The sequence below is a fragment of the Rhopilema esculentum genome, chromosome 7, assembly GCF_057945365.1.
Source record: "Rhopilema esculentum isolate cy_ngs chromosome 7, ASM5794536v1, whole genome shotgun sequence".
NCBI lineage: Eukaryota > Metazoa > Cnidaria > Scyphozoa > Rhizostomeae > Rhizostomatidae > Rhopilema > Rhopilema esculentum.
Window position 1 is genome coordinate 13,907,434 of NC_142821.1, and position 25,019 is coordinate 13,932,452.

Sequence of the window (25,019 nt, forward strand, 5' to 3'; positions counted from 1 at the left end):
TGCTGTGCTCTAAAATTAATGTTAAGATTATTCTATATCTGAAATTATCTACAAGAAAATGAAATTGTCTACAATTAAGTTAAAAACAAGCATTTGCATTTACCATCATATCCTAGGCTAAAAAGTACATACAGTCAGATAAAATGGTAGGCAAATTTTCAAGCCAACCAACTTCATTTGTTCAATATATGACGTCACTTTTTAACGGTTTCCTCGCACGAATATTCGACTTCTGTGAATTCGAACGTGTCCAGTTTGATTTTGAGAACGAGCTGCATGCTGACAGTGCACTTCTTCATGTTTTTATCAATCACTTCATGTTCTTTGCAATATTTGTCGAATTTTCTGATTGTATCCGGAAATGGAGTAACATTATTCAAAGAGACTTTCTCGATTTTCATCATTCCTTTGCACTGAAGAGTGATGCTAGCATTGCCAACACTGGATGCTGAAAAATTATCATTTGATCAACAAAATGCTATTTTGTTTGCAATTGAAACCTTGTCTCAAAGGGGCTGAGTCTCGTAACTGTAAACAAGCATTTTATGCGGGACAGTCTCCATATAAGAGGGATTCTGTTTGCCAATTGTCAAAACAGAGTGTCTGACAAAATGGCAGACTGTGAAATCTTATGCTTGCAGCAATGCTTCCGAGCCTGGATCATTCTTAAATCATTGGCTTTCAGTAATGTTTACTGTTCGTAAACCTGGATCTCTATAGAAAAATGTATCTGTACTGTCCCATCGGCCAAACAGCCCGAAATGGCGTTCACTACTTCTGTTCCCGCTGCAGTACAATCGGCTCCGTTTTTCGTGGAATGATCAAAGGAATGATGTTGAAAAATAGGTAGGAAGTAATTTTTTAAGGCTTTGGCAATGACAAAATCATCTTTTCAGTAACAAAGGCCGTTAAAATCTTCTCGATGCGCTGCGAGTCTCTGTCATACTAGTTGCTGTGGTGGATTCGCCCTATCCACCAGAAAGCAACGTAACAACATTGTCCCGCAGCCCTAGGCGTGACCCAGCCCTTTTAAGGGAAGGACTAAACAAATGGTTGGGATTCTTCTCTTTCACTATAAACTTTAATATATATCGTTAACTTTAAAAACGAAAACTCTTTCATGCAGCAGATTTTGAGCAGTAAAGACCTATTTAGATGACCTGAAGTACTGATTAAGTTTACCCCTGCCCATCATGAAGCACGTTCGGTGTTTCTGTCGTTTATCCTATGCAAACATCCTCAAAGAATTGACAAGTAAAATTGCACAATTGCATTTGCTTTGCACAATTGCATTTGCTTTGCAGTTAATTTTATATAAGTAGCAAAAAATGAAAGGTTTATTGAAACTCACCTCTTCTACGTACAACCGTTCTGGTTGTTCTTGATGTTATCGCAAAGGCTGATGGCTTCTTCTCTACGAAGAATTGATAGTATATCATATTTAAGGTAAACTTAGCTGCTGAAAATATGCTGTTTTAGGAAGCTCAAAATTTTCACTTATTTACTTAGCTGGGCTAGTTTAGTCAGTATTTGCAACAAAATTTACATATTTTGAATAATTCGCATTTATTCAAATTTAAGATTTTTTGCCTAACTACCAAATAAGACTGGCAGACAGAAGAAGTCCATCTTTGCAAGGATACTTGTCAGTGTCACGAGGCGAGGTAGTAAATTCCTTCCCTCACTACAATCAGCCTCCCCTGTGTTTTCTCCTGGTTGAAAAAGAAGCAATCAAACTAGATTTAATCCTTCTAATTGAAGTACTAGATTCTAACTACTTGGTTCTTAAGCCAACAACGGTGCAACAAACATAAGTTAACAGCCCTACCTTTTGTATACTCGCTCACTTTCTTCTGCAGCTCTGCTAATTCCCTCCATGCTTCCGTGATGTTTTGGTGAACGAATTGTCTGAGGACCTCTCTGTCCGCTGCAAGGGAAATTTTATTCTTACGACGTTGTTTTCCTACTCTACATGTCATAACACTTGTATGAGACAGTCTCAAGCTTGAAAAGAGCACTAATAAGATGTTATTTATTTGTTCCTTTGCCGTTATGCCCTCAATTCTCTTTCTTAAGTTTTAAAGTAACAGGGTACAGAATCTATGATAATTCACTAGAGATTTTCAGGCAATATGTCCTTGAATGGGATCAAATCTCTTTTGTACATGCCATAAGATTTAATTTTCAAACATGTTAAAGTCTACCTCAATGCCGTCTTGTAGATTGACAGAAAATGGTGTTAACGCTCAACAAATAGATAAAAGATGTAGTATGGAAAAATCGCTTTGGATGGACTTTATTAAAACTAAAATGGTCAAAAATAATAACTTACTGGCTTTACAATTATTCATCACTTCAGTTAATCATTTTCAGGAAATTTCAACTTGATTTTATGCTCGCAAAGTCAGAAAGTCAGAGGCAACGGCATATATCAAGCTAAAAATTCTTCAGAAAACCTTTACGTCGAAGGTTGTTTCACAGAAGTCTCTGACCAATTGAAGTTACCTTGGCGCTTCTGAGATGATTTAGATGGAAAAGTATTTACTTCCGGCACTTACCCTGCGTCTCTTTGACATATTGGATAAGAAAGGGAATCAGGCCAATAAGGACGCCAAGCATCAACACGGCAAAATACACTCCGCAATTCGTCAGTCTCCTTCGTTTCTCCTTGTCCAGCATTTTGAATGTCACCCTCTTATAAAACGAAGATTGATATGATTTAGTGACAGTGTATGGTGTCTTGTCTAAGTCTAATTCTAACAACTGGATGTCCACTGATTCATTTGCAACCGCCCTCATTCTCTTAATAGTCATTGAGATTAGGCTACTTAAATTCCGTGTACAACCTGTGTCCAGCGACGCAAGCACGGCATTTTCAGCCACGTTTTCAAATTTCGCTCCAAAGTCACAAACACTTCAAAAGCAAGCCATAATGAAGCGGTCTTTAAAATTCAATGAAAGGGACTATAATCCATTGCAGTTTGCAAGAGATTTATAGGCGAACAGGTGCCCCGGACAATGCTCATTAACGTAGGGTGCAGGAGGTCCCGCAAACATAACAAGGATTAGTGAATTTTTGATCACTTTCGTATAGTTAGCCTCTTGTGCAATTAGACTAAACATGTTTTCAGTTTTGATCCCTTTCACCTCAAGCATGTTGCAAGAAACACGCCTGTGGACCCAAATTCGGGTTTCTAGCAGAATGTAAAGAAACGAAGATTCAAGCATTTTACTTCCAACTAAACATAGCTTCATCAAACAGATGTTTATTAATAATGGTAATTCAAAGAAAGCTTTTTCGAATGCAATTCTTCGCTCTATCTTTGTTTTCTCCGTAGTAACTTTTTGTAACATTTTAAACATGCTACATCTGTTTCTTTATTTTTTCTTATCTGCCACAAAAATCTTCTACCCAACACACATATCAATTTGGCAACAAAGTTCACCAACATAATTTGTTACAAATGTTCTTGCTATAATCAGAAAATCTATTCTGCAAGAAAATTCGTCAAATTAAAAGAAGACAAAAATACACACTCTGTTTGTCATCTTAGTTTCTTCTGAACTTTTCTTTGTCTTCTTTTTACTAAAAGTATAAATTTTGAAGAGATCAAATATCAGCAAGCTATCATCAATTGATTTTAATCGATTTGTTTAGTACAAAAATTGCTTAAGATATAGAAAATAGCTGCATTCTCAGACCACAATAACCGAACTGATCTTTCAATACTCTTCGCCTAACAAAGTACTATTCGTTAAACAAACTGCTGGTGCAAAATTGTTGTAACTTTGTCTAGTTCTAACATTGCTTGATATCCTTGTCGATTGCAATTTATTTTTGAAGCGATTCATCCCTTGTCCATCTTCAGAGAGTCTGGAATGCAAGCAAGTAATTGTTTCTTTTTGCAAACATCATTTAGTCAGCAGTAAGAGAAGGTCCGAAATAGTTCGATGCCATATTCGTGTCAGCTAAGTTAAAAATCGAACTTGATTCAAACTCAACCATTGTGGAAGGCGTCGTTTTCCTGGATACTCGCCTTATACAGATACAATTCACTACGTCACTAAAATTTTGAAACAGTTAAAAACCGGTTGGTGTAAATTGATTTCTTCATGTTGCCTTATGAACCGGCTCATACTTACAAAAAGATGTTTTCTTGCTTATAGACCTGTTGACGCAGTCTATTTAAGCAGTGTCTTTGTCGAAAACGATGCGAGACACAGTCTTCCACAGCAATCTCTGAGAGACAGGGTTCACTATGTTTGACTGCAATGAGCAACGAGTTTCCTAGAAGAAGCTACCGCACGAACGATTCTAATTTTCTTATCGTAATCAAGCTATTCAAACTTTTAATTGTTTACATTTCTCCGTAGCTCAACGCAGCAAATCCTCTTGTAAATAAATTAAAGTGCTCGCTAGAAGAATTCTTAACGACGTTTGTTTTGCATAGCATGACAACAAACGCAATGCTTTGCTCATTTCGTGCAAAGAGAAGCATTTAAAGTGCTCTTTAATTCTCTGCACCTGTGTTCTATATCTTTTGAATGTTCAACCAAAGCAAAGAGCGGTAGCTCCATCGATTTTAAATTTTCTTACAATTAGTTTTTTCATTTCATTAACTTAAAAAGAAGCTGACGTCTTTTGATGCAATTAGTAGCCACTTTAGAGCACCTGAAGAGACCAAACAGTTTCGTTAAATTCTTCAATGACATTATATGAATCATTTATTGCACGTGTGAGCCGACAGGAGTAAACAAAACCTAGTCTTGTTAGCTTCATTGATGAGCCTTGTTATGTTTGAGAATGTTGATCAAGTTACTCAAGTGTCATAGCATGTTCCTGATAAGTAATGCTGTTTTGAACCTCGTTTAAGCTTCAGCTGAAAGTCTCGCCTTCTCCTTTTAAAGCAAGTCAATAACCTAGTTAAGTACTCAAGCTAACAACAGAAAAGAGACGACGTCCTGCAAAATATTTAGCAGATGCCTCAACATTTCATATCGGTGTATTTAAAGAGTGATTCATCGTCTATATGGATTTAATGCTTGAGTCTGGCTGGTAGACTAAATTTTTTGTTCATATTTTTAGAACCTCGTCTAGTAAACGTTGCTCGTACTGGTCAAAGCACATTTGTGGCAATGTTTCAAGAATATTTTATAGGGAAGACGCTATTTGAAGGCTAGTTTTAGCTTTAGACTGCTTGGCGCAACGGCTGTTGTGCAGTACTGTCTAAGATATTTCAATCATTTTGAATTCTTCCTGAACAAATTCATAATGCCGTGGTCTAAAACGGACAGACTCTTTTTATATTTTTTGCAATGCAAGCATCATTTCAAACAAAATTCATTTGTTTTACCATTTTCATTGATCAAAACTTTTGCTTTCAATGCATCAAAGTGCTAGACAAAACCATGGCTCAACCCGGGCTTCCATGGCTCATACCGCACTGGTTTGTGATCTGGTCCAACCCTGCCTCCTAATCTTCTCCTCTAAGGATCTCGAACGGGCCTAGCCCTTATCCACAGAAACACAGGTCTACAGAAGCAAACACAAAAGGCTCATCGTTATCTTTTTTTAAACTGATAAAAGAGTCAGATTTTGGCCTGCTTTCCTCGTGAACTAACGATGGCTGACAATCTAAATAACTAATAATGGCTAACAATTCAATTAAACGGCCCAGCATGCATAAACTGCATAAACTGAAAAATAAGCTTTATCTAGATTTTTAGAGAAGAGAGCGCTTTCTTTAATCAATTTCTTTAATTATTTGTGCCATTACTAATCAATATCCTTCTGCCATTACAATTGCGTGTAGTTGACGAGAAACAAGCATATTGGTGTATATTAAATGATGATGATTATGATACAAGCTAGCGTTTTGCTTCGATGAAGAGAAACAGGTTCAAAAACATTCGCGTGATCATACGAAGTTAAACAATGATCACGAGTGATCATACAAAATAATTTTAGAATCTTGTGATACAGCTACAGCAACAGTTAAAAATAACAAACATTTTTGCATTATTTACACTAGAATCAAGAATAATTTCAACATTTGCATACGAACAACTATTTGTTGGAAAGAACCTAGGCCAAGCTAAGCCTATCTGAGCCTTTTGTTTTCTTTCCTAAAAGGGTAGTTCTGTCATATTTGTTCACAGCTATCCATATTTCCCAGTTATCGTTGTTAATATTTTATCGTAACTTTGCCAAAAAATGAATCAAAGAATCGGAAACTTCATGTTAAATCAGTCTGTGCGGAAAATATCTTGCTATCAAGAAAGTCAGGACGCAAATTACGCCGTTTTCAAAATTTAGCTTTTCCTGTATATTTCCATGGGTTTTGCTGCTAAAGTAAAAAAGTTTAACTGTTGCAGCAGCAAATTCAGATCAAATCTGTAAAAATTCCCAAATATTCAAAATGTAGTACAAACTAAATTGAGTAGAAGATATAAATCTAAGGTTGGTTTTTGGCATTGTTCTGTAGATAGTGAGATGCAAAAATCTATGACGTCAATTCGTAAGCAAGACCAAAATGCCTCACGTCAAACCACCAGGACTGTTTAGCGTTGAAAGAAAGGCTATGGGATGACGATCAGGGGCGAAAATACCGGAGGGGTATGGGGGGGGTGACCCCCCCTAATCTAAAAAAAGTCGATTTTGAAGGGCAATCGAAGATTTCGCAGGGCGCCAAGAAGAGCTTTGTTGCCACGCAGAAATGTCACCTCTGAAGTTCGTAAAGGGTCGTTTAGGAATTTTGAAATGGAAATATCATATTTGTTATGAACCTACCTTCCTGATATTGCATTTTAGAGAACGGGACAGGTATGTAAGGAAAAGCTCCGTTATTTGCAAAGCGAAAGCATGTCTTACCAAAAGTCATAGCCAATGGATGAAATGATTGATGCATATGTTTATGAGGGCAAAGTTGAGTCCATATAAATTAATTTAAGTTGTAAATTATTTTCATGACAGGCGCGGCGTCACTGGGGGGATAGGGGGCTGAAGGCCCCCACTTTGGTCAAGATAAGAATTTTTTTATCATTTTTTCTATTAATTTTTAACAGTGCATGCAATAAAAAGAGAGTAAACTGTTAAGATGCTGATTTTGTTTGATCTAATTACTAATTTTCTCACGTATATTTTTATTATTTTTCTTTTATTTGCATTAATTCAGAAAATCACTTTTTGTATCATTGCAATGTTTTAATTTTGGATGTCCTTCTCGATACAAAAAACTGCACATTTCTGTTCAGGAAATAAAATTCTCCCAATCAAAACAACATTTTCCTTTGTGATTCACATGTGCAATCTGAAACGAAAGGGTACCGTTTCTTTCCTTTCCCAATGTCTATCACTAGAGTTTTAGCATGACATGCCCCTCCCTATTTTTCCCAATAAACAATAATCAGTTTTTTAGCACAATAGTATTTTGCTAAATTTCTGTCTGAATGATGCTTTTTAGCCCTATTACAAGGTATAATTTCAAAAATTTTCTTCACGTCGTACCCAGCCATAGTAACCTATAGAAGAAGATAGACAAACCTTTGCTACGAGGTCTGCAGGGCACCACTCAGTTTTGCAGGGCAGAAACCCTTTTCACCCCCCAAAACCTACTGGCCAAGTTACGCCCCTGATGACGATCTAACTGTCTTTTTGATGTCCACACAAACCTAGAATGTTCCTTAAGGTTAATCCTTGTTTGCCTTTTAAAGGCCTGTTATTTGTATGATATATTTGGTGCCTCACCGCAAAGATGTAACATAAAGCGAGCGTATAAAATAACATAAGAAAAATATTAAAATGCAGTATGATTCGCCCGTTCCATCAAAATTAAAACTATATATGTAGTGCTAATAAGCAAAGATAATTATATGTGATGCAAAAAATGAAGTAGTGAATCAAGGCCGAACTTCTGATTTACGCCGCCTTCTATTAAACGCCACATCCAAAAGTTGGATTTTGAAATAAACACTGTGACGTTCTTTAGATGAAATACGGTAAGAGTGTGTTTCACAGGAAAAACGCCCTTTTATAACTCTTTAACGATATAGGATGTCAATTTTGAGTTTACTAACCATTATTTGGACATGTTTGTTGGTACGTTCTTCTGTCTCGAGCAGTACAAAATCACAGTTTATAACGGGCCCTTCTTCCTTTTTCCCAGACCCTGGGATCCTGCTATAACACAGCCTATCCCAAGATTCTCTGTCTTAACACATTCACTTTTTTTGCAAACTTTTTGTTTCCATTCTCTATTACACTGTCCTTTTTTCTATTTTCAGTGACAAAGCGAAGACGTACTAAAAACCTTTTTTCAGAACATTTGGATTTCAAACATGTAGCCCGAGAGATCATCACAAATTTCTCTAAATGAAAAAAATCAGGTAGATATGCTACAATTTGTATTTTATGTTCACAGGAGAATTCTATAAAACCGTGTTCTATCAAACCATTGTAACTCTGCTTTAGTTCAAAAAAATTATAAAGTTATATCCAGTTCCTATTTGTTTAGCAAGTGACCTTAAGTGTCTGTTGGGCCTTGCGGATACAAATCGAAACGGTTGCAGGATAATGCTAGAAGAAAAAGGTGATGAGGGGTGGCTGTAGTTGCCTATTTATGTTTATATTAATATAATGATGTCCAGGTCATGTTCAAAGTTGTGCTTGTCTATACATCATGTCTGAAATAACAACAAACAGACTTCAAATCTTTCATTGGCCATATTTCAAGAAATCTGTAGCATAATAACTTCATTTCGTACAGTTAGAGATGTATCTACCCGATCTACTTGGTCTTCTGGTCATGTGATTAAACTCCAAAAAATGTTCGATTAAACTCCATTCTTATGGTGCAAGTTACCTCATTATTCCTTTTGGGACATTCTCGATGTTCACCAACAGCCACTCTAAAATTTTAAAGTTTGCCTTTTCAACTGACCACATCAGTATCTCTTGCTGTCATTTCTATCCAGTTCTCCTTTTGTTCCTTGTCATCAGTTTTTACAAACAGATTGTCTAACCAAAGAAAGATTTTCCTTCAACTCTCTCTTGGTGAAATTTCGCATCTACAATACCATAAATAGGAGGGTGATATTACCAGAAATGGAAAGGTACTAAGTTTGGATCCTTGATGGAGTCCAATCTAAATGTAACAAAATTCAAAGCTGTCCCATTACACAAAAGCAGTAGCACTTGGAGATTCTTTCTAATAAGTTTTGGAGGCCTACAGAGTCGAGAGGTTTTCTGCTTCTTGTAATTCTTTCAAAAGAAATATGATGTCGGTGCTTACGTAGGAATCCAGAGATCGGACGAGGACACGGACGCTGCAGAGGAGCAGTAGGCACAATAAACGAGCACGTGAAAACAATCTGAAGTCGTAGGCCCCCGGAGAAGACATGGAGCCAGGTATGGAGGAAGGGAATGAAGCATTTTGTCCAAAAGACGCATTGGATCTTTGCGATTGCAAGGATTATGAGTCGCTGGAAAGCATTAAGTATGGCCTTCGCCAATATGCGCTTAATCTTATTTGTGTAGGAAATGCTGTTGGCTATTTCAGTAACAAGATCTCTAAATGTCAAAATCCAAAAATGGTTCCTAATGTTGCATTTCTTGTCTCTATTTTGCTTGGTATTTAGTTTTTTGTCATCCAAAGAAATAAAATTCACGCCCGTAGCAGACGAGCTCGTATGGTTTCCTTTTAAATGAAGACAAAAAGGTTACAGTGGATATTTTTTACACGCTGTCACCATTCAACCTTCTACAGCGCCCTCTTCTCACTGTCTGGTATACAGGTAGTGTCTGTGGATTTCGGCAGATATCCCTTGTGAATAAGCTCCTTCTAGCATGACGTTTCACAAATTTCCAAATCAGAGCTGCCAATCATGCATTCAAACATGAAACTTTTACAGATCAACTCTTGTTTATTTCCAAGTTGGTTATAGTCAGCCTTAAAGATAGGGTTGAACACCAGCCCATGCAAATGAATCTCAATTGATATGCAAGAATACAAATTTGTAGCACAACCTCCTCCAAACTGTTATTATTAGGCTGTAATTAGCACTTTGTACAACCAATTCTATACTTGCATAAGAATCCAAGGAAAAGCACTCCTAAGAAATCCATACCTGGTGTAAAGGTGTAGATTAAAGGTGTGAAGCAGCTACATATTTATATATGCAACTGGGTTGGAAGACATGTTTGACTTTGTGAAGCTACAAGCAACAGCACTCTATCAAGTTTCACACTCAATGTGAACATCAGGCATCTGCCTATAGGGTATCAAGCACTTTTTGGTAGGCCTGTAAACATAGCTTTGGTCACTTTAAGTATTTGAATTTATGACATGATTAACATGTTATGCTAGATGCTACATATCCCTGTCTATCTAAAGCTTTGATAATATAAGTTTTCCAGTCTAAGCTTAGAATTTCCAGTTATTCACATCTTTATCAGACCTGCAAGAGACTTATTAACTCCCTAGCCAGCAGTCTTAAAATCTATGGCAGAGCAGGCCGTCTTTTCTCTAATGTGCATAGAGAGGTTTAAAAATGATAGGAAACTCCAGCACATTATATCTAATTTTCCTGCAACATTATCGACTCAACTTATTTCATTTTCTTGCTTTTAACAATTCTTTTTCTAACTAGAGAACTGCTTTGAAATTGTAACTCTACAATTTTCCGTACCCAGGCTACTAAACCTACCATGAAGTAGGAAATGAATTTAGGAAATAGGAAATTTAACTGTAAATGAGTTTGAAATAAGCAAGTTTTATATATAATTAAATTTCAGGCAAAGAATGAATAAGTATTTAACCAAGTAATTTAATTGCCTTATCTTTGAGTATCTTTAAAGAGAGAATAACAGGCTAGATAGAACAGAGCATAAAGTATGACTTTGCAAATTTTCGCTGAGAAGTATTGTTTATAGGGTATTTCATGAACCAAAATAAACTCTTCAATGCACACCATGTGTTTTTATTCAGTGATAAGTTATGTTAATCAAAGCAGGAATTGTCGTGTTTGCAATATGATGGCATCTTTGATAGTGGCATCTTTGATTATCATATTAATGAAATACCATAAAGAACCTTGTGTTAGATAGAACAGTTGGGATATAGGAAATATGCTTTGTTTTAGCAGTGTTTGACTTTGGCAGTAGGCCCAAATGCAATATATTATACAAGGAAAACACTTTTCTTTTACAAAAATGAACCAATCTATGTAAATTGTAGCATGATTTATTGAATGATGCGACAAGATGAAAATTATTTTTTCATGCTCTAGTGTGTATGATTGGATGGCTTAATTTGGTTCTTCATTCCTCATAAAAATGCTTACAGGATAGCAGAAAATGAAAACAGAAAACAAAATTATTTAAAAGTAACAATTTGTTTGATGATATTTTTCCAAGGTAGATGTGTAATGCTTCCTAAGAGCTACCAGACCGGTTTAATTCATTTTCCAAGATTCGTGCTGAATGCAGCCTGACACAATGTTCTTGAACAATAATAATAATTACCATGTATGATCTATTATTGATGAGCTTGTTTATACCCTTCAGTTTATATCCTACAACTCTTTCATCATGCTCCTTTTATTCCTAGTGTAAAGAATCGAGGTATCAAAAGGCTTTCAGATGCTTTTTTTTCTACATTGGGAAACTTAAAGGAGATTGACTTGAGTGGCAATGACCTGCACGCTTTACCACTTACAAGGAATTGTGAAAATTTGCTGAAAATAGACATTTCTCACAATAAACTACAGTCCATCAATGAAATAATTTTCTTTAACAAGCTAGAGCATCTTGATATTTCAGGAAATGATCACATACAGGTTTGTTTTTATTTTTTTGTTATGGAATGTTGTGAATTCAATTGAGGTTTTGTAAATTTTGATCAAATAATTTTTAATAAAGAACTTAATAGTTTGCATAAGATTTCATAAGAATTTTGATTTTTTAGCATTAATAGTTAGCTATTTTGTAAAATAATGCCTGACAATATTTTTTAAATAGTTCTTTGTTTGGCATGTTGAAGCATTTATCATTCTTTTCTTTTTATAGGTATCTGATAGATACAAATTGGTATCTACACTATCAGCATTAAAAACTCTTGATGGAAAAGTAAGTAGAAACTACATCATATTTGGAATACAAATTGCAATTTTTATGTCAAGGGGCAAGAGCTATTGGTCAAGATGACTTTTAGGAGAACAAATATCAAAAGATTAGGAAGTGCCTATTTGTGGTCACAAAATAGGTTTAAAAAAATCGAGTGAAATTTGCATTTTCCTGTTTAGTGATGAAATTAAATACTCCAACTTGCTTTATTTCTTAGAAATTTCTCAGTACTTTTTGGGTATGTAGAGCCAGATGTAGATTTGAGTGCTGAGTAAAGCATTTGAAGGAAACATCTATTGTTATTTCTTTTTTCAGTTGTTTTGTTCTTCCAAAGACCAGGCTAGATAAAGTTGTTGGACTATAACTAATGCTTCTTGACTTCATGACATTCCCAAGGGTTTGGTTTATAGGAAAAATCGCTTATATTTTCATTTCTGGTTACTAGTTTTTTCATTAAATTTCATGTCTGATGCCTAATGTCTTGTTGTTTCTTTTCATGTGCCATATGTGCAATTGTAAAACATTAATTTTACTTTCTGTTCAATGATTTAAGGATATTGGACTAATGCGAGAAGCAATTGGAAGACTTGATGCAATGCTTGCAAGCAAGGTATGATGTTTTGATTTTTTTGTAGGTTTTAAACATAAATATATATTTTTGCTTCAACTACAAGTAAAGTTACAGAGTTACTTTTTTGGTTCCTGTAACCATATTTATTTATTTTATATTCTTGTAATATTTTTTCATTAATTATGCTGTGGTGTAAATAGCAGGAACCACAAACATGTTCTGTACATTAAAGCCTGTTGCACCAATAATTACTTTATGACAAACCTTTGAACAGTAAAACTCATTATTTTATCATTTATTTGCTTAGCTAAAGGAAATGCTGAGGTCTGCAGAAATAAAAAAGCTTTACATGCATGTGAATCTCAGTGATGAAAAGGAGGTCAAGGAAGCAGAGGCTGCAGTTTTAATAACAGTCAAGGTAAGGGCTCAGCTACAAAAAATATCTTAATCTTAGCCAATCTTCAGTCTCAATTGAAGTAAATCAATTTGTTGTTTCATGTCTTTTTTCCAATCTTTTATCCTTGCTTCATTCTACCAGTTTTGTCATATTTGACTTGCACATCCATCAGACCAAAGTTTAATGATTTCAAAGGTATATATTTGTTGCAGGTGGTAAAGGATAAACTTATTGAGTCCAAAACTGACACCACTGTTATGGTCACTCTCTTTTGTCACCAAGGCATAGGTGTCACATTTTTCACTCCACCTTGGTTACTATAAACACAAACTGTATAAAGTGTAAACAGGCCCTGGCCATAGAATGCTGCTTTTATTTATCCTTGTTGTTTATTTTCAAAGTTCTCTGAGTAGTCAACATAGGTTAATAATTCATTATCTTGCAGATCTTCAATACACTTTTTTTATAGTTTCTGCTCTGAATCCTGCAGATTATTGATAATGAAATGAGGTGAACACTGTTTAAAGACTGACAATTAGTGATCAAATCAGTTTATTGTCTAAAAGACATAAACAGCTTGGATTTGAATAATTCTATTTACGATTTAAAAAGCCACAATAAAGAAAAAACGTATAACAATTTTTTTTAATTGTTTCTTGGGTAGATGATAAACATATTAAAGAATCAAAAACCACAGTCTTTTTGGTTGAGCGATGAGCGACTCTCCTGGTGTCAATATTGAAATTTTAAAGCCCTAAATTTCTGCTAGAAGGGTCTTCTTAATAAAAATTTTGTCATCATAGCAAAGCTTGAAGTTTCTTTTCTGTGATTTTTACTCAAGCGTTGTATTCTTTTCCAAAAAATCTTCATTTCATTGTCACTATTTACAAATGCTTTTTGTACATTTGTACAGAACCATTTTGAAGCAGTGCTTTGATGTTTTACTAAATTTCTTCCTTTAAACAGCAAACTAATCGTTCAATTTTGTTTTCAACTTAAACCCTGTAACATGAAGAATGCATTTTCGCGTCATTTGCTCCCAAGTTCTTGGCCCTTGGCCACTGTGAGCCGCCATTTTTATCTACCGTTTCCATATGTTTTTACCCTGAGTGCACTTTGTGCCAGCAATCTCACTTGGACCAAAAGGAAAGTTAAAGTGTATGGAGTTGGTGAATTAGCTGTTGAGTATTCAGAAAAAATATTGTTCATGTATTCCCTGTGGTTTGTATACTAGAGAATCATGTTAAAGCCAATTTTACTTTTTAAAAAACTTGCCCTCATTTTTTAAATATGCCTCAAGAGTTCCTAAGAGATACCATCTTTCCCAGAATATAAAGTAGAGTTTCTAGGTTCGTAAAATACATTTGAAGGAAATTAGAAAAAAATTAAAAGAAAATTCTTTCTTTCGTGATTGTCATGATTTTGCCTGTCAAAACTCAATATGAATAGAACAATTTTTATTTTGGAGCAGCGAAAAACTTGTGGTCTGTTTTTGCTGGAAGTGGTGTGTTTTTACCCAAAAACGAAGTGTTGCCTTATATGTACGTTGAGAATCGCAGTATAAATTAGAAGAAGATTTGAATTCTCCCAAATAATTGTTCTAGCTATTCCAGTGTCTTGGCAAACTTGAATTTTAAAGATGGGTGCATTGCTGCCTGAGTATGAAGTGCAATGCCAAACAGTAGTAAAACACAATGCCTGTGAACGGTAATGATTCTCAAATGCCAAATGGCATTGAAAATAAATGATTAATTTGATTTGTATTTATTCAACTTTCTGATTCTTTTTTTTTGCAGAAAAAAATTACTTGTGGCCCAGAAGTTCTTAAAAGTTATCGAGACTTCAAGGTAAATTTTACTGTTTTGTATTCAAAACGCTATATCTCAGCAAGGAAATTAACCAATTTATCATGTGGATTCGTATTATTTTTATATCTTAGATTAACTCTTGGTTTTGCAGCTTGACGCCTTTATTCAGTCAGAACTACCTGATACCATTAGAAAGCAACAGGACTCTGCAAATGGAAACAAAGGTACGTCAAAAATATTTCTTTTATGTTATTTTCATTTGGTAAGTCATGCAGCGTCTGTCTGACAATATATATATAATAATATGTTATTCCTTTCTTTTCAGCTAAACAAGCCTTTTTCTTTTCTTCTTATAAATCCATTTTCTTGCAAAATTTTAGTTGTATTGTCGTTAGGTAACATTCCTCAAAGTTGGGTTTATTTGTATAGTTCATTCCTACAAGACTTGAAGATATCTTGGGCATTTGCAACTTAAGTTTTTCTCCATGAAATGTATCACATGACGGATAGTCTGGAAATTATAGCAACTTATTCACATGTTTTGTAACAGAGAACGGTGGGAGCATTTCGCAAGGCAAAAGAACAAGTGTAGAAAAAGATGGACTCAAGGAAAAGAAGCGAAAAAATGCTGAATGCCAGGTTGACCAGGTGAGCTAGCTGTAATGTCCAGTTATGAAGAGACAGAGAAAGAATTTATAATTCAAATTTTTATCTTTTTTCTTCTCTTCTAGTCTTTTCTTATCTTTACTTGTTTGTTTATTTTCATAATTTGCAAATTTTAGGTTGGTGCAGGTAACGATGGCTCAAAGTATATCCTGAAATACCTTCTTCAAACGCATTCTATGAACAACGACCCAAAAGATTGGGATACCAAAGTCTGGATGTGTGAATTTGAACCCGATGTTAATAACCCAGGTATAGTCAAGTCAACTAGTAAAATCTTTCTACCTTCTCCTCCACCCCAAACCCTCCCCCCCCCCCCTAAATCCTCTCTTCAGTCCTCATCTAAGCATTTTTGTTTTGGGGCTTGTTGGTTGCGGCTTAAGCAGGGAGAGAGGTGTTTGAATAGTTCTGGAAGTTCACTGAAAAGCTGCTCGTTTTCAAAAATGTCTCCCTTTTTAAGTTCATTTTATTTGCTCATTTTCTCAATAACCCTCCTTGATTAGCATACTATATAGTTTATCAGTGACCAGATTCGTTCATTTTCCTTACGGTGTGTGGTATGAAACTTGGTGTGTGGTATGAAAGAGGCTGGGAGGCCAATACTACGCAATTTTTTAGTCTGTGGCCTGCTCAGGTTTGGGGCTTCCTATAAACGTGCTTGTAGGGTAAGGGTTTCTTTGAGAGGGGGGCTCTACGAGGGAGCAAATGACTAACTCTATGATTTCTTTTTTACTTTGAGAACTATCACATTTCTTGCACGAAAACTAAGTCAAGGAATGACTGCGTTACGTCAACATTGACAGCTTTTGTAAGGAAGAGATTCTTGGTCTTTCATGTTTAAAAATTTTTTTTTGTAAACGTGAATCTAAAATTAGACAAACATTTCTTAAAGGTGAGACGACTGGAATATGTGCAACTTGTGGGGGAGATTCTGTTTGCTTCATTGATTGCAACACAGGACAAGTTCTAAAAAAATATAAACAACCTCAAGAAGTATGTTGATTTTTCTTGTACATTCTATTGTATATATCTCTTTAAAGTGACCTTATCTCAAAGGAGAACTGACACGCCAAATAACTTTGGCTTATTCTATGCAGAATGTGTCGCTGACTTCAAATCTGGTATCTGGTAAACATTTTCTTCTTAGATTCGCTGTTTTTCTGATATTTGCACTTTTTGCAACTGTGAAAGCTCAAGTAAAATTTCATGTTTTATTGAAAATATTCTGCGATAAAATAACAAAAAATTGTCAGGCATTTCATTTATAAGTATAAAGAAGCTAGAAAATCCTAGATGCGGGTCTGTTGAGACGCTAATGTCCACAAAAAAATTTATATTTATGCCATGATATCTTCGAAGCAGCTTTCTTTGAAACATTGGAAAGGTCTCTAAGCTTATAAAATAGGAGTCCACTTTGTTGGAAAACTGATGCCGTTTCTCCAAATGTTTTATTGGAGGGGGAAGGGGGGGATTGAAGCAATAGCCAAAAGACAAACGAAATTCAGTCGAGACGGCGGTAAAAGTGATCCGGCAACCTGCTTTGGTTGCAGAAATAAGAGTTCAAGAAAAAAACGTTCGGCCATGGACTTAATTATCATATTTAAGAGAGGTTGGGACACTAGGGAATAACCTAGTCTTGCAAAAAGAGCATCCCCCCCTCCACTTCAAAACTATTTGCAAAATAAGATGATGCGCAAATTAATATTACTATGATATTTAAACAGCAGCTAAATTTCTTTTACTAAGAAATCAAATTCCTTGACTAAGATCTAAGAGCATATTTCGCAACATAGATTTTTCCACTGCCTTAAAGGTAACTTATCAGTTCCCGAAACCCTTCACGCCCGGTGAAAATGGCATATAATCCGCACAAGTCGACTTTTAACCCGATATCACTATACAGTTAACGCGTTTGAAACATTGAAAAACAATCATAGAATGCTACATTAACAATGAATAACTTGCAGTTCCGTTTAGGGCATCATAGGCATTTCAGCGAATTAGGCCATACAGACAAAGCAGTTTGGACAAAATGGCCTCAATCTGAAATGAAATTCTAGTTTTACGATACCTGATCTCATTAAAATTGTAGCAAGAGCAATGTTTTTAATAGAAATTCCTTATCAGTTTGTACTTCCAGTCTGTTCCTTGTTCATAATATCGTCACTGTTGAGCCATGGAACGACTGTCTGCCCAAGCTGCAGCGCTGGCTGGTGGCACAAACTCAGACGGCTGAAATTTTCATTTTGTTTCGAAATCAGTGTATTAAAACTCAGATTCAGAGTCCCAAACCATTCAAGTTATTACATGTCAAAAATGCGAAATTGACTCCTTTCACATGCACAAAATTAAGATTTGTCCGCAGCATATTCTTAAATGTTTCTATAGGGAAACACACAGTACGTGCTGAGAACATGTCACTTGTGACGTCAAAGATGATCGGCCACTCGTGACGATTTTCGCCTTGAATCTCAAGTTGTCGGAACAATTGTCGTTTCTCAACTTAAAACGCCTGTATTTCAAAAACGGTAACTGTGATGTAAAAACCTTTTCGATCCCGGTATTCGCTTGTCACAAACTACCGTTTTAGCCAAACCTATTTTTGCGTGTCAGTTCTCCTTTAAATCTTCTGATGTCACTGGAAATGGAGCGTCAAAGGAATATTATTATCAACATTTATTTTTTGTGAAACCTATTAAATTAGTTGTAGATGGGCTTAAATTTGACCAGTGACAGATAGTTGTTTTCAGATGGGTGAAAATCCTAAATTTATTAAACTTTATTTCAGTCTCAAGTCGTCATTTTATTTCAACAATCGTATTTAATGCTAAAAGTTGCATTAATATCCACTAGAAATCGCGCTTCAATTGTGTCTCGGTTGAATATATTTGTTCTCCGAAATGATTTTGCATCGTTTGATCTTGGTTGAAGAATCATTTTGGTTCTTTATAGTTTGGTTTGTGTATTGATTTCTCGTTGGACTTGGAACAGAATTTTCTCTCTGTTAGCAAGGGCTAAAGAATGTTTTTTTACCGCTAAAGAAATTAATCTTTCTAACCAGAACTGAAAAATCAGGGGGAGGTTGAAATGAAACACAAAGGGGAAACGCTACTCTTAGATTAATCCCATCTCTATATGGTAAACGATCTTCTGTTTTAATCGTCCTGGCGTGCAAATGAATGTACCGTAAAATTTTGCTATTGCTTCAACGAGCAGAATCGATCATACTCTTTAACTATTGCTCCAACAACCAAAGATGGTTCTCAACGATTTGATTCTCAGCGATTTGTCATTTTGTATTTCATAGATACTCAATTCAACTAATATTTGATATTAAAAGTAAAATATTTCTAAATTGCAAGGTTTTTTACTGCTTGGCATGGACAGTCGTAGAAAAATCAGACGAATCATCGGGCAAGTTGGTGAAGGCAAGCATGCTGGCTGTTGCAGGTTTGCTTCCATTCGTCATGAATTATTAAATTGTTGTTGTGATTGAAAAAACTTAATCGACTCGTCATTGTGACATTGAAAACATGTCTAAACTGGTCAATGGGACACGGGGGTTGGGGTTCAGCACCCCTTCATTGCCCATTAAGTTCCCCTAAGAAAATCTTTCTAGAAAAGAACAGTACGCGCCAACTCTCGGCCTTCACTGATATTATCCAAGCAACGATAGCCTAGTGACAATTGCTTACCTTTTCATGTAAGATGCTTCAAGACGACCAACTATGTTCAATTTTCAGCGTCTTAATTTTGTGTTTCAGGGCTTCACGGTGATATAAAACTGATCGATCCACAGCAGTTGATTTGCTATCAAGAGGTTTCACACCACAAAAAGGCGATCGATGCTCTTGTTTTTCATCCCATCCACCCTACGTGGTTGTTCAGTGAGTTTTTCCCCTTCTGCCCTTTGATTAGCTAAGCCTTAGACCTGATTCATCATGAAATTTATTTTTATTTTGTCGAATAATCAACGAATAATTTTAAAGAAGTCACGATTTAAAAACAAAACGATTTTGTTTAGGATTTAGTTGGTAGAATTTAGCTTGCTGAGCTGTGCTTGTGAATAATACATGGGTGATAGATTTGCCAGCTGTCTCAACAATTATTTTTGCATTTACAAGCGTAAACTGCCACTTCTCTTCCAAGACTACATTTTGTTCTCGTTTGTAGGTGGCTCTGAGGACAAAACAATTATCTTATGGGACATAAATATACCCAGCTCACCTGCTTTGGCTGTTAAGTATGTAAACAAAGAATCGAATCTATTTATGAATTTTCGCAGCACGCGGTTTGCTAGAATATTTTGTATTTTATGCAAAGTGCTTCAATAACTCAAATTTTACCAAAGTTCTGCCAAGAGCTAAGTGCTAAAGATTTGTATCAAATACCTCCATTGGTTTTTTCTTCATTACAGAAAAAGATAAAGAATTAATGTTTTTTTAGAGACTATTCCTTTCACTCGCAATTTAATTCCATCTGAAAACATTCTCAGTTAAACGTTTTTAACGATAAAAAATAATGTACTCAGTACTCAGTTTTACATTTACAAAATGGTTGGAAATGTAGGGGAAACTCGAGAATGACTTTCATAGCATCAGATTGCCTATATATAACTTTACAACAATGTTAATTGATGACCTTTTCGTTGTCTCAATTTATCAATACATAAACGGAGCATGTTTGGAGAATGACATTGCTCAAATTGTACATGTATTTGTAAGAGAGAAAAAGGATTTCAGAGACTAAACTATTTGAATAACAGTGTCATTCTAACATCGATTAGTGTTGATTTTATGTCCGTTTTTTTGTGAATAGAAAACTGCTGACTCTGAAATCAAGCAACATCGTTCGCCAAATTGTCGTCATACCCCATGGACGCATTATGGTTGGTTCGTGTGATGATGGCTGTTATGTGTGGAATATTGACAATGTCGACGAGCATCAAACCAGGTCAGGCATTCCCCTGTTTTATGAGATGAATTATTGAGATTAGTTCTTGCTTTCTCTGATCCCGTTTGCTGCTGATCAAAATCGCATGTGTTATATTTTTAACCAAACCTTATATGTGATATATGTATCCAAGTTATTTGTATTTTCTCCGTAGTTTGAACCTATAACATCATGGGATCTAATTGAATAAAGTTGACAAAAAGAATTGAATAAAGAATGAATGAATTTTGGAATTTTAGAATTTTCTTTGTTCTAGGTCTATTTTGTCCTTCCCCGTTCTAGGTCCTACAAATTTTTGAAATGGCGCAAAAACCGAAGACATAGCTCATTGCATCATAGTTGTTTGCATTGAGGCAATTGCCGTCCTATTTATGCAAAATATTTTTTTCTCAGGTGCCAATTTTTAGAACTGCTCGATAAAATTCATCAAGGTAGCCGCTAATGCCACGCCTTTTTTGTTGCTGAAGATTCGCCCCATCCTCTGCGACTTTGTTTACCATGGCCTCGCCGCTGATTTCAGCATGTGTCTCGTATTTCTTTTAAACTCCACTACCTTACTTCTTTACAAATAGATTACTCCGTTGATAATAGATAAATTAGGATTCGTTGCATTCTCCTCTAGGTCCGCCGTTTTCAAATTCATATTCCCAGGAGAAAGGCGGTTGCCTGTCGATTCCGTCAGCTGTATATCAAACACCATTGTAGGTAAGTCCAACAATGTCATTTTGAGGACATTCTTCTGCATTTTCTTGCTGTATGTTGTTGCTCATAGCCTTTCTTTCCTCCTGAAACACTGCTGCTTCATACAGACGCCATGATCCGCTTTTGCTTCAAATTCTTTATCTATGTTTAATGAAATGCTTCTGATTTTCAGCAACTAAACGCATCGAAGAGGGCCAATGTCAGCTTTGGTATTCAGTCTCGGAATTCACTCAAGTTAGTTCCTTTCATTTTTCTTCAGTGCTTTTGCAAGTTGAAAAGTTTGGTATAACCTTTTTCGGTTGAACTCTTATACAATAGTTTTGTTAAGGACGTATGAGCTGTATCTTCAGTTTTTTGTCGTTGATCTTGTTTATCTCGATAAGAAAGAGAAGAACTTCTTTTCTGAATTGATGTTTATTTTGATTCGATTGCCCCGGAAAATTAAGATTCGCTAAACTTCTCCGTTATCTTTCCCCATTGCACTCCAACAAACTTAATCTCTACCACTCTAACCAATTTCTTTTTATACAGAATGACGTCATTATTTCGCATGTACTTCCTTGGAGAGTCACAGACACGCCATTTTTGAAGTTCAACTTTATTTCGAGTGAGTGTCGTGCCTTCATTTCGTTTTCTGGAACAAATTTCTACCAAAATTGCGATTTACAATTTTGCCTCGCATATTTTTTTAATTTCTCAAGTCTTGTCCTGACTGCAATCCCCTTGGTTTTTAGGCGCAAACAAGTTGTTAGCGGGTGATGATGAGGGGTTTGTGTGGCTCTACGATTTGTCCAAAATTCATGGACAATTGCCAGATCCTGAAGAAAGGGACAGGAAAGGCCCCCTTGAACTTCGGCACTCGAAGGTGAATTAAAGTTATCACATTCAATGTTGTTGTGTTCCCCTCAGTTATTTTTTAGGAGTTTGCGCGGAAAACATCATCACATTTAACTCGTCTGCTCTTTTCTTGTTCCGGATTTACCCTCTGGGTATAATCTTTGAATGAAGGTAGCAAACCAATTCTATGTATTTGCTTGTTTGAGTTTCAATTCAAAACAGTAGTTTTTAGCATAGTTTTCGTAATGAATTCTCAAAAGATCAAGAAAAAAATATTGAAAATTTGCGAAGTGAGGCGCCATTTTACTGCATGAAACCGCTTGATCAAGATAGAAACCGATCAAATGCATCTTCCATTTGCTCGTTGCTATAAGTACCCCTTTACATTTTTGTCCTCATGCAAAGTCTTATACTCTGACAAACGAGGAAAAAATCTTCGACTTCGCGTCGCTTACATTAAGTAACTGGACTTCTAAGATGGCGGCATGCAACTTGAAATTCTTATTAACGAAACGTATGTTGGCGGCAAATTGAAAAAAACACTGAATAGCCGAATCATCCATTAGTGAAGTTCGGCAAGACCCGCCGTGCCACACTGCTTTTGCAGTACTTAAAGGCATTTGACTGAAGTTAAAGTGGCTTACCATCACTTGACCAACAGGCGCTGACCAATCAAATTGCGCACAGAGAAAAACATGTGAGCAGCTTCCGCCTTTCTGCAAATCTTTCTTTCCTACGCACGTGCTCTGATCAACTTGTCCGAAGTTATTTTTGGATTCACTGTACTTACGCATGGCGAATGCCTTGAACGTAATCTTGCCATGATTGATTCGAATGTCGTGCTTCTCGGGTACTTAATTGACAAATTAAGTTCGGCATATAAAGCCCTGGTCAAAAGATCCGACGTTTCGCCCAACATTTCGCCCAACATTTTTTTCGATGTTGGAAAGTCATCCAACGTTGGTGGTCAAACGATCCAAAATTTCACCCAACATTTCGCCCAAAAATTTTCTCGCGCAGATTGAAAATGGAATTGGTAGCAGGTAGCATTGGTGTTGCTCAACAATAGTAGGCACACCAGACGCTCACGATGATGGCCGCACATAACAATGGGCCACATTGCGATCCGAGAAAACGAAATCCGAATGCCGCCATAGCTATAAATGTTATCAATTGTAAGCAAAATCGAGAATCCAAGCGAGTGTCGAAGCGACCGAAATCAACCCGAAATGTCAACAACAATGCTATGATTGAATTTTGGCGGTCTTTTACCGACTCAAGTGCGCAGAGCCAACAATGTTGGCTGAGGTGGGACGTCGGCAGCCAACATTTTTAACTTCAGTCAAATTTCGTCCAACATCGAAATTTACAATGTTGGGTGCCCAGTTAATCTTAAATCATTAATCTCACATACGAGTGTTGAAATTCACTTTTCTGTTTTCTAAGATAGCCAAATTTTCGTACTCCTCAGTGTATTTTTGTATTTTCTTTCCAGTGCTTGCGATGCTCCAATCAGCTGGCAAGACTTTTTAATCACGTGTCTGCTGGCCAACAAATGAAGTTTATTGTAGCAGTATCTGATACAAATGTCGTCGCAATTTGGAAACGAGACCAAGCCTCGCGCTCATGAAAAAGGAAAAACATTTGCCTGCACTGAAGATATGTGGGTAATTTCAAATGAAATCGTCATAACTGAATGTAATATTGTACCTTAACCTATCAGATTTTCAGGGAGTTGAGCTTACTTTTTTGACGTAATTCAGATATTGAACTATGCCAATTTTATCCTCAACTATGCCAATATTTTAGGGTACAGATACTGTGATAGAACTTAAGTAGTTGGGTAAAACATATATTTTGCCCCCTCTGGTTCAGTTCCAGAGCCCCGGCAAGCAAACCTCTCCATGACCTTTTTTCTGGGAACCATGACCTTTTTTCTGGGAACCATGACCTTTTTTCTTGGAACCATGACCTTTTTTCTTGGAACCATGACCTTTTCTCTGGGAACCATGAGATTCCAAAGCCAATGATAATTTTCAGAGCTATATGTTTTGTTGACTAATTTTGTTAAAAATTTGAGTATCTCTCAAATAGTTTTAATTACCTGCTGTAAATTATATCAACTTCCCATATTTTGTACACTTTTTTACTTCTGAGCTAACACGGTGCTTGATAAAGTCAAATTTGTTTCAGGGTTTTGTTAGATTATTTAGATTATTTTTTAACCAGAAGATTGTTTTAAAAAGTATTTAGAAGAAATGTTTATAGTTGTGTGAGTACCGTTTTATTAGTGATTTTTGCTTTGTAACGAACAGCGTCCTCGACCTTTCCCCATGTTTCAAGACGTTGAAGGATTTGTAAATATTGCTTTATTAGAAAAAGGAAAGGGCTAGTTTGTGACATATATTCAAGTTTTGGTATATTTTCTTTATGTAAATCACAAATCAAAAGAGTGTGCCTGTATAAATCTTTGTGCCTTGAGTCCGTCCGCAGGCTCTCCGAACCACAGCATCATATCTTGCCTTCTAACAGCGCCCTAGTTCCCGCTGCCTTACTGTGGCTTACTTGCCTTTCTCTTTTCATGTTATCTTAATGTACCAGCCAATGATCTCGCACTTTGCAACATTAACCGCCCCCATCCCCTCCCCCCTCTATCACAATCCTATTCACACCACACAATCCTCAAATTCTGACAACATAATTTTAACTGTAGATTTTAGGCTTTCCATATTTTATCAGTTGGATTTATAAGTTATATTTTGGAATGCGTGAGACAAATTCCTTTTAGCTAAGAACTTAAATTGTTTCTTTTTTCTGTTATTTTTTCCACAGTGTACTTCGGCGTTAATTGTACAATTATGTAGATAGCGTTTTAGTCTTGTGTTTAATATCGTCCTTATTTTACGATGTGTTGTAGATGCGGATATTTGTGTTCAAGTTGACAACCTCCTTTTCATTTTGCCTCCT

General features: G+C 36.0%; 2 protein-coding genes across 4 annotated transcripts; one reads left to right on the forward strand and one right to left on the reverse strand.

Moving 5' to 3' along the window:
- Nucleotides 1-19,414, reverse strand: LOC135683158 (uncharacterized). Of its 3 annotated transcripts, none has more exons than XM_065198337.2 (6): nucleotides 19,256-19,414; nucleotides 3,538-3,586; nucleotides 2,559-2,694; nucleotides 1,829-1,927; nucleotides 1,352-1,414; nucleotides 1-448 (listed from the first exon to the last, which is right to left on the reverse strand). In XM_065198337.2, exons 1-6 carry the CDS (start codon nucleotides 19,261-19,263, stop codon nucleotides 195-197), a joined length of 609 nt encoding a protein of 202 aa, XP_065054409.1. In that variant the 5' UTR covers nucleotides 19,264-19,414; the 3' UTR covers nucleotides 1-194. The 3 variants fall into 3 exon arrangements, with proteins under 3 accessions (XP_065054409.1, XP_065054410.1, XP_065054408.1); XM_065198338.2 differs by lacking the exon at nucleotides 19,256-19,414 and adding an exon at nucleotides 4,144-4,407; XM_065198336.2 differs by lacking the exons at nucleotides 3,538-3,586; nucleotides 19,256-19,414 and having other exon boundaries at nucleotides 2,559-3,283.
- LOC135683155 (leucine-rich repeat and WD repeat-containing protein 1) lies at nucleotides 9,338-24,997 on the forward strand. The gene is made up of 19 exons (XM_065198333.2): nucleotides 9,338-9,494; nucleotides 11,607-11,835; nucleotides 12,065-12,124; nucleotides 12,675-12,731; nucleotides 13,000-13,110; nucleotides 14,886-14,936; nucleotides 15,049-15,121; nucleotides 15,448-15,545; nucleotides 15,680-15,812; nucleotides 16,453-16,553; nucleotides 18,923-19,010; nucleotides 19,325-19,447; nucleotides 19,734-19,803; nucleotides 20,379-20,513; nucleotides 21,136-21,218; nucleotides 21,388-21,449; nucleotides 21,747-21,822; nucleotides 21,950-22,080; nucleotides 23,548-24,997. The coding sequence occupies exons 1-19, from the start codon at nucleotides 9,397-9,399 to the stop codon at nucleotides 23,680-23,682; spliced, it is 1,914 nt and encodes a 637-aa protein (XP_065054405.2). The 5' UTR covers nucleotides 9,338-9,396; the 3' UTR covers nucleotides 23,683-24,997.
- The last annotated feature ends 22 nt before the right edge of the window (nucleotides 24,998-25,019 follow it).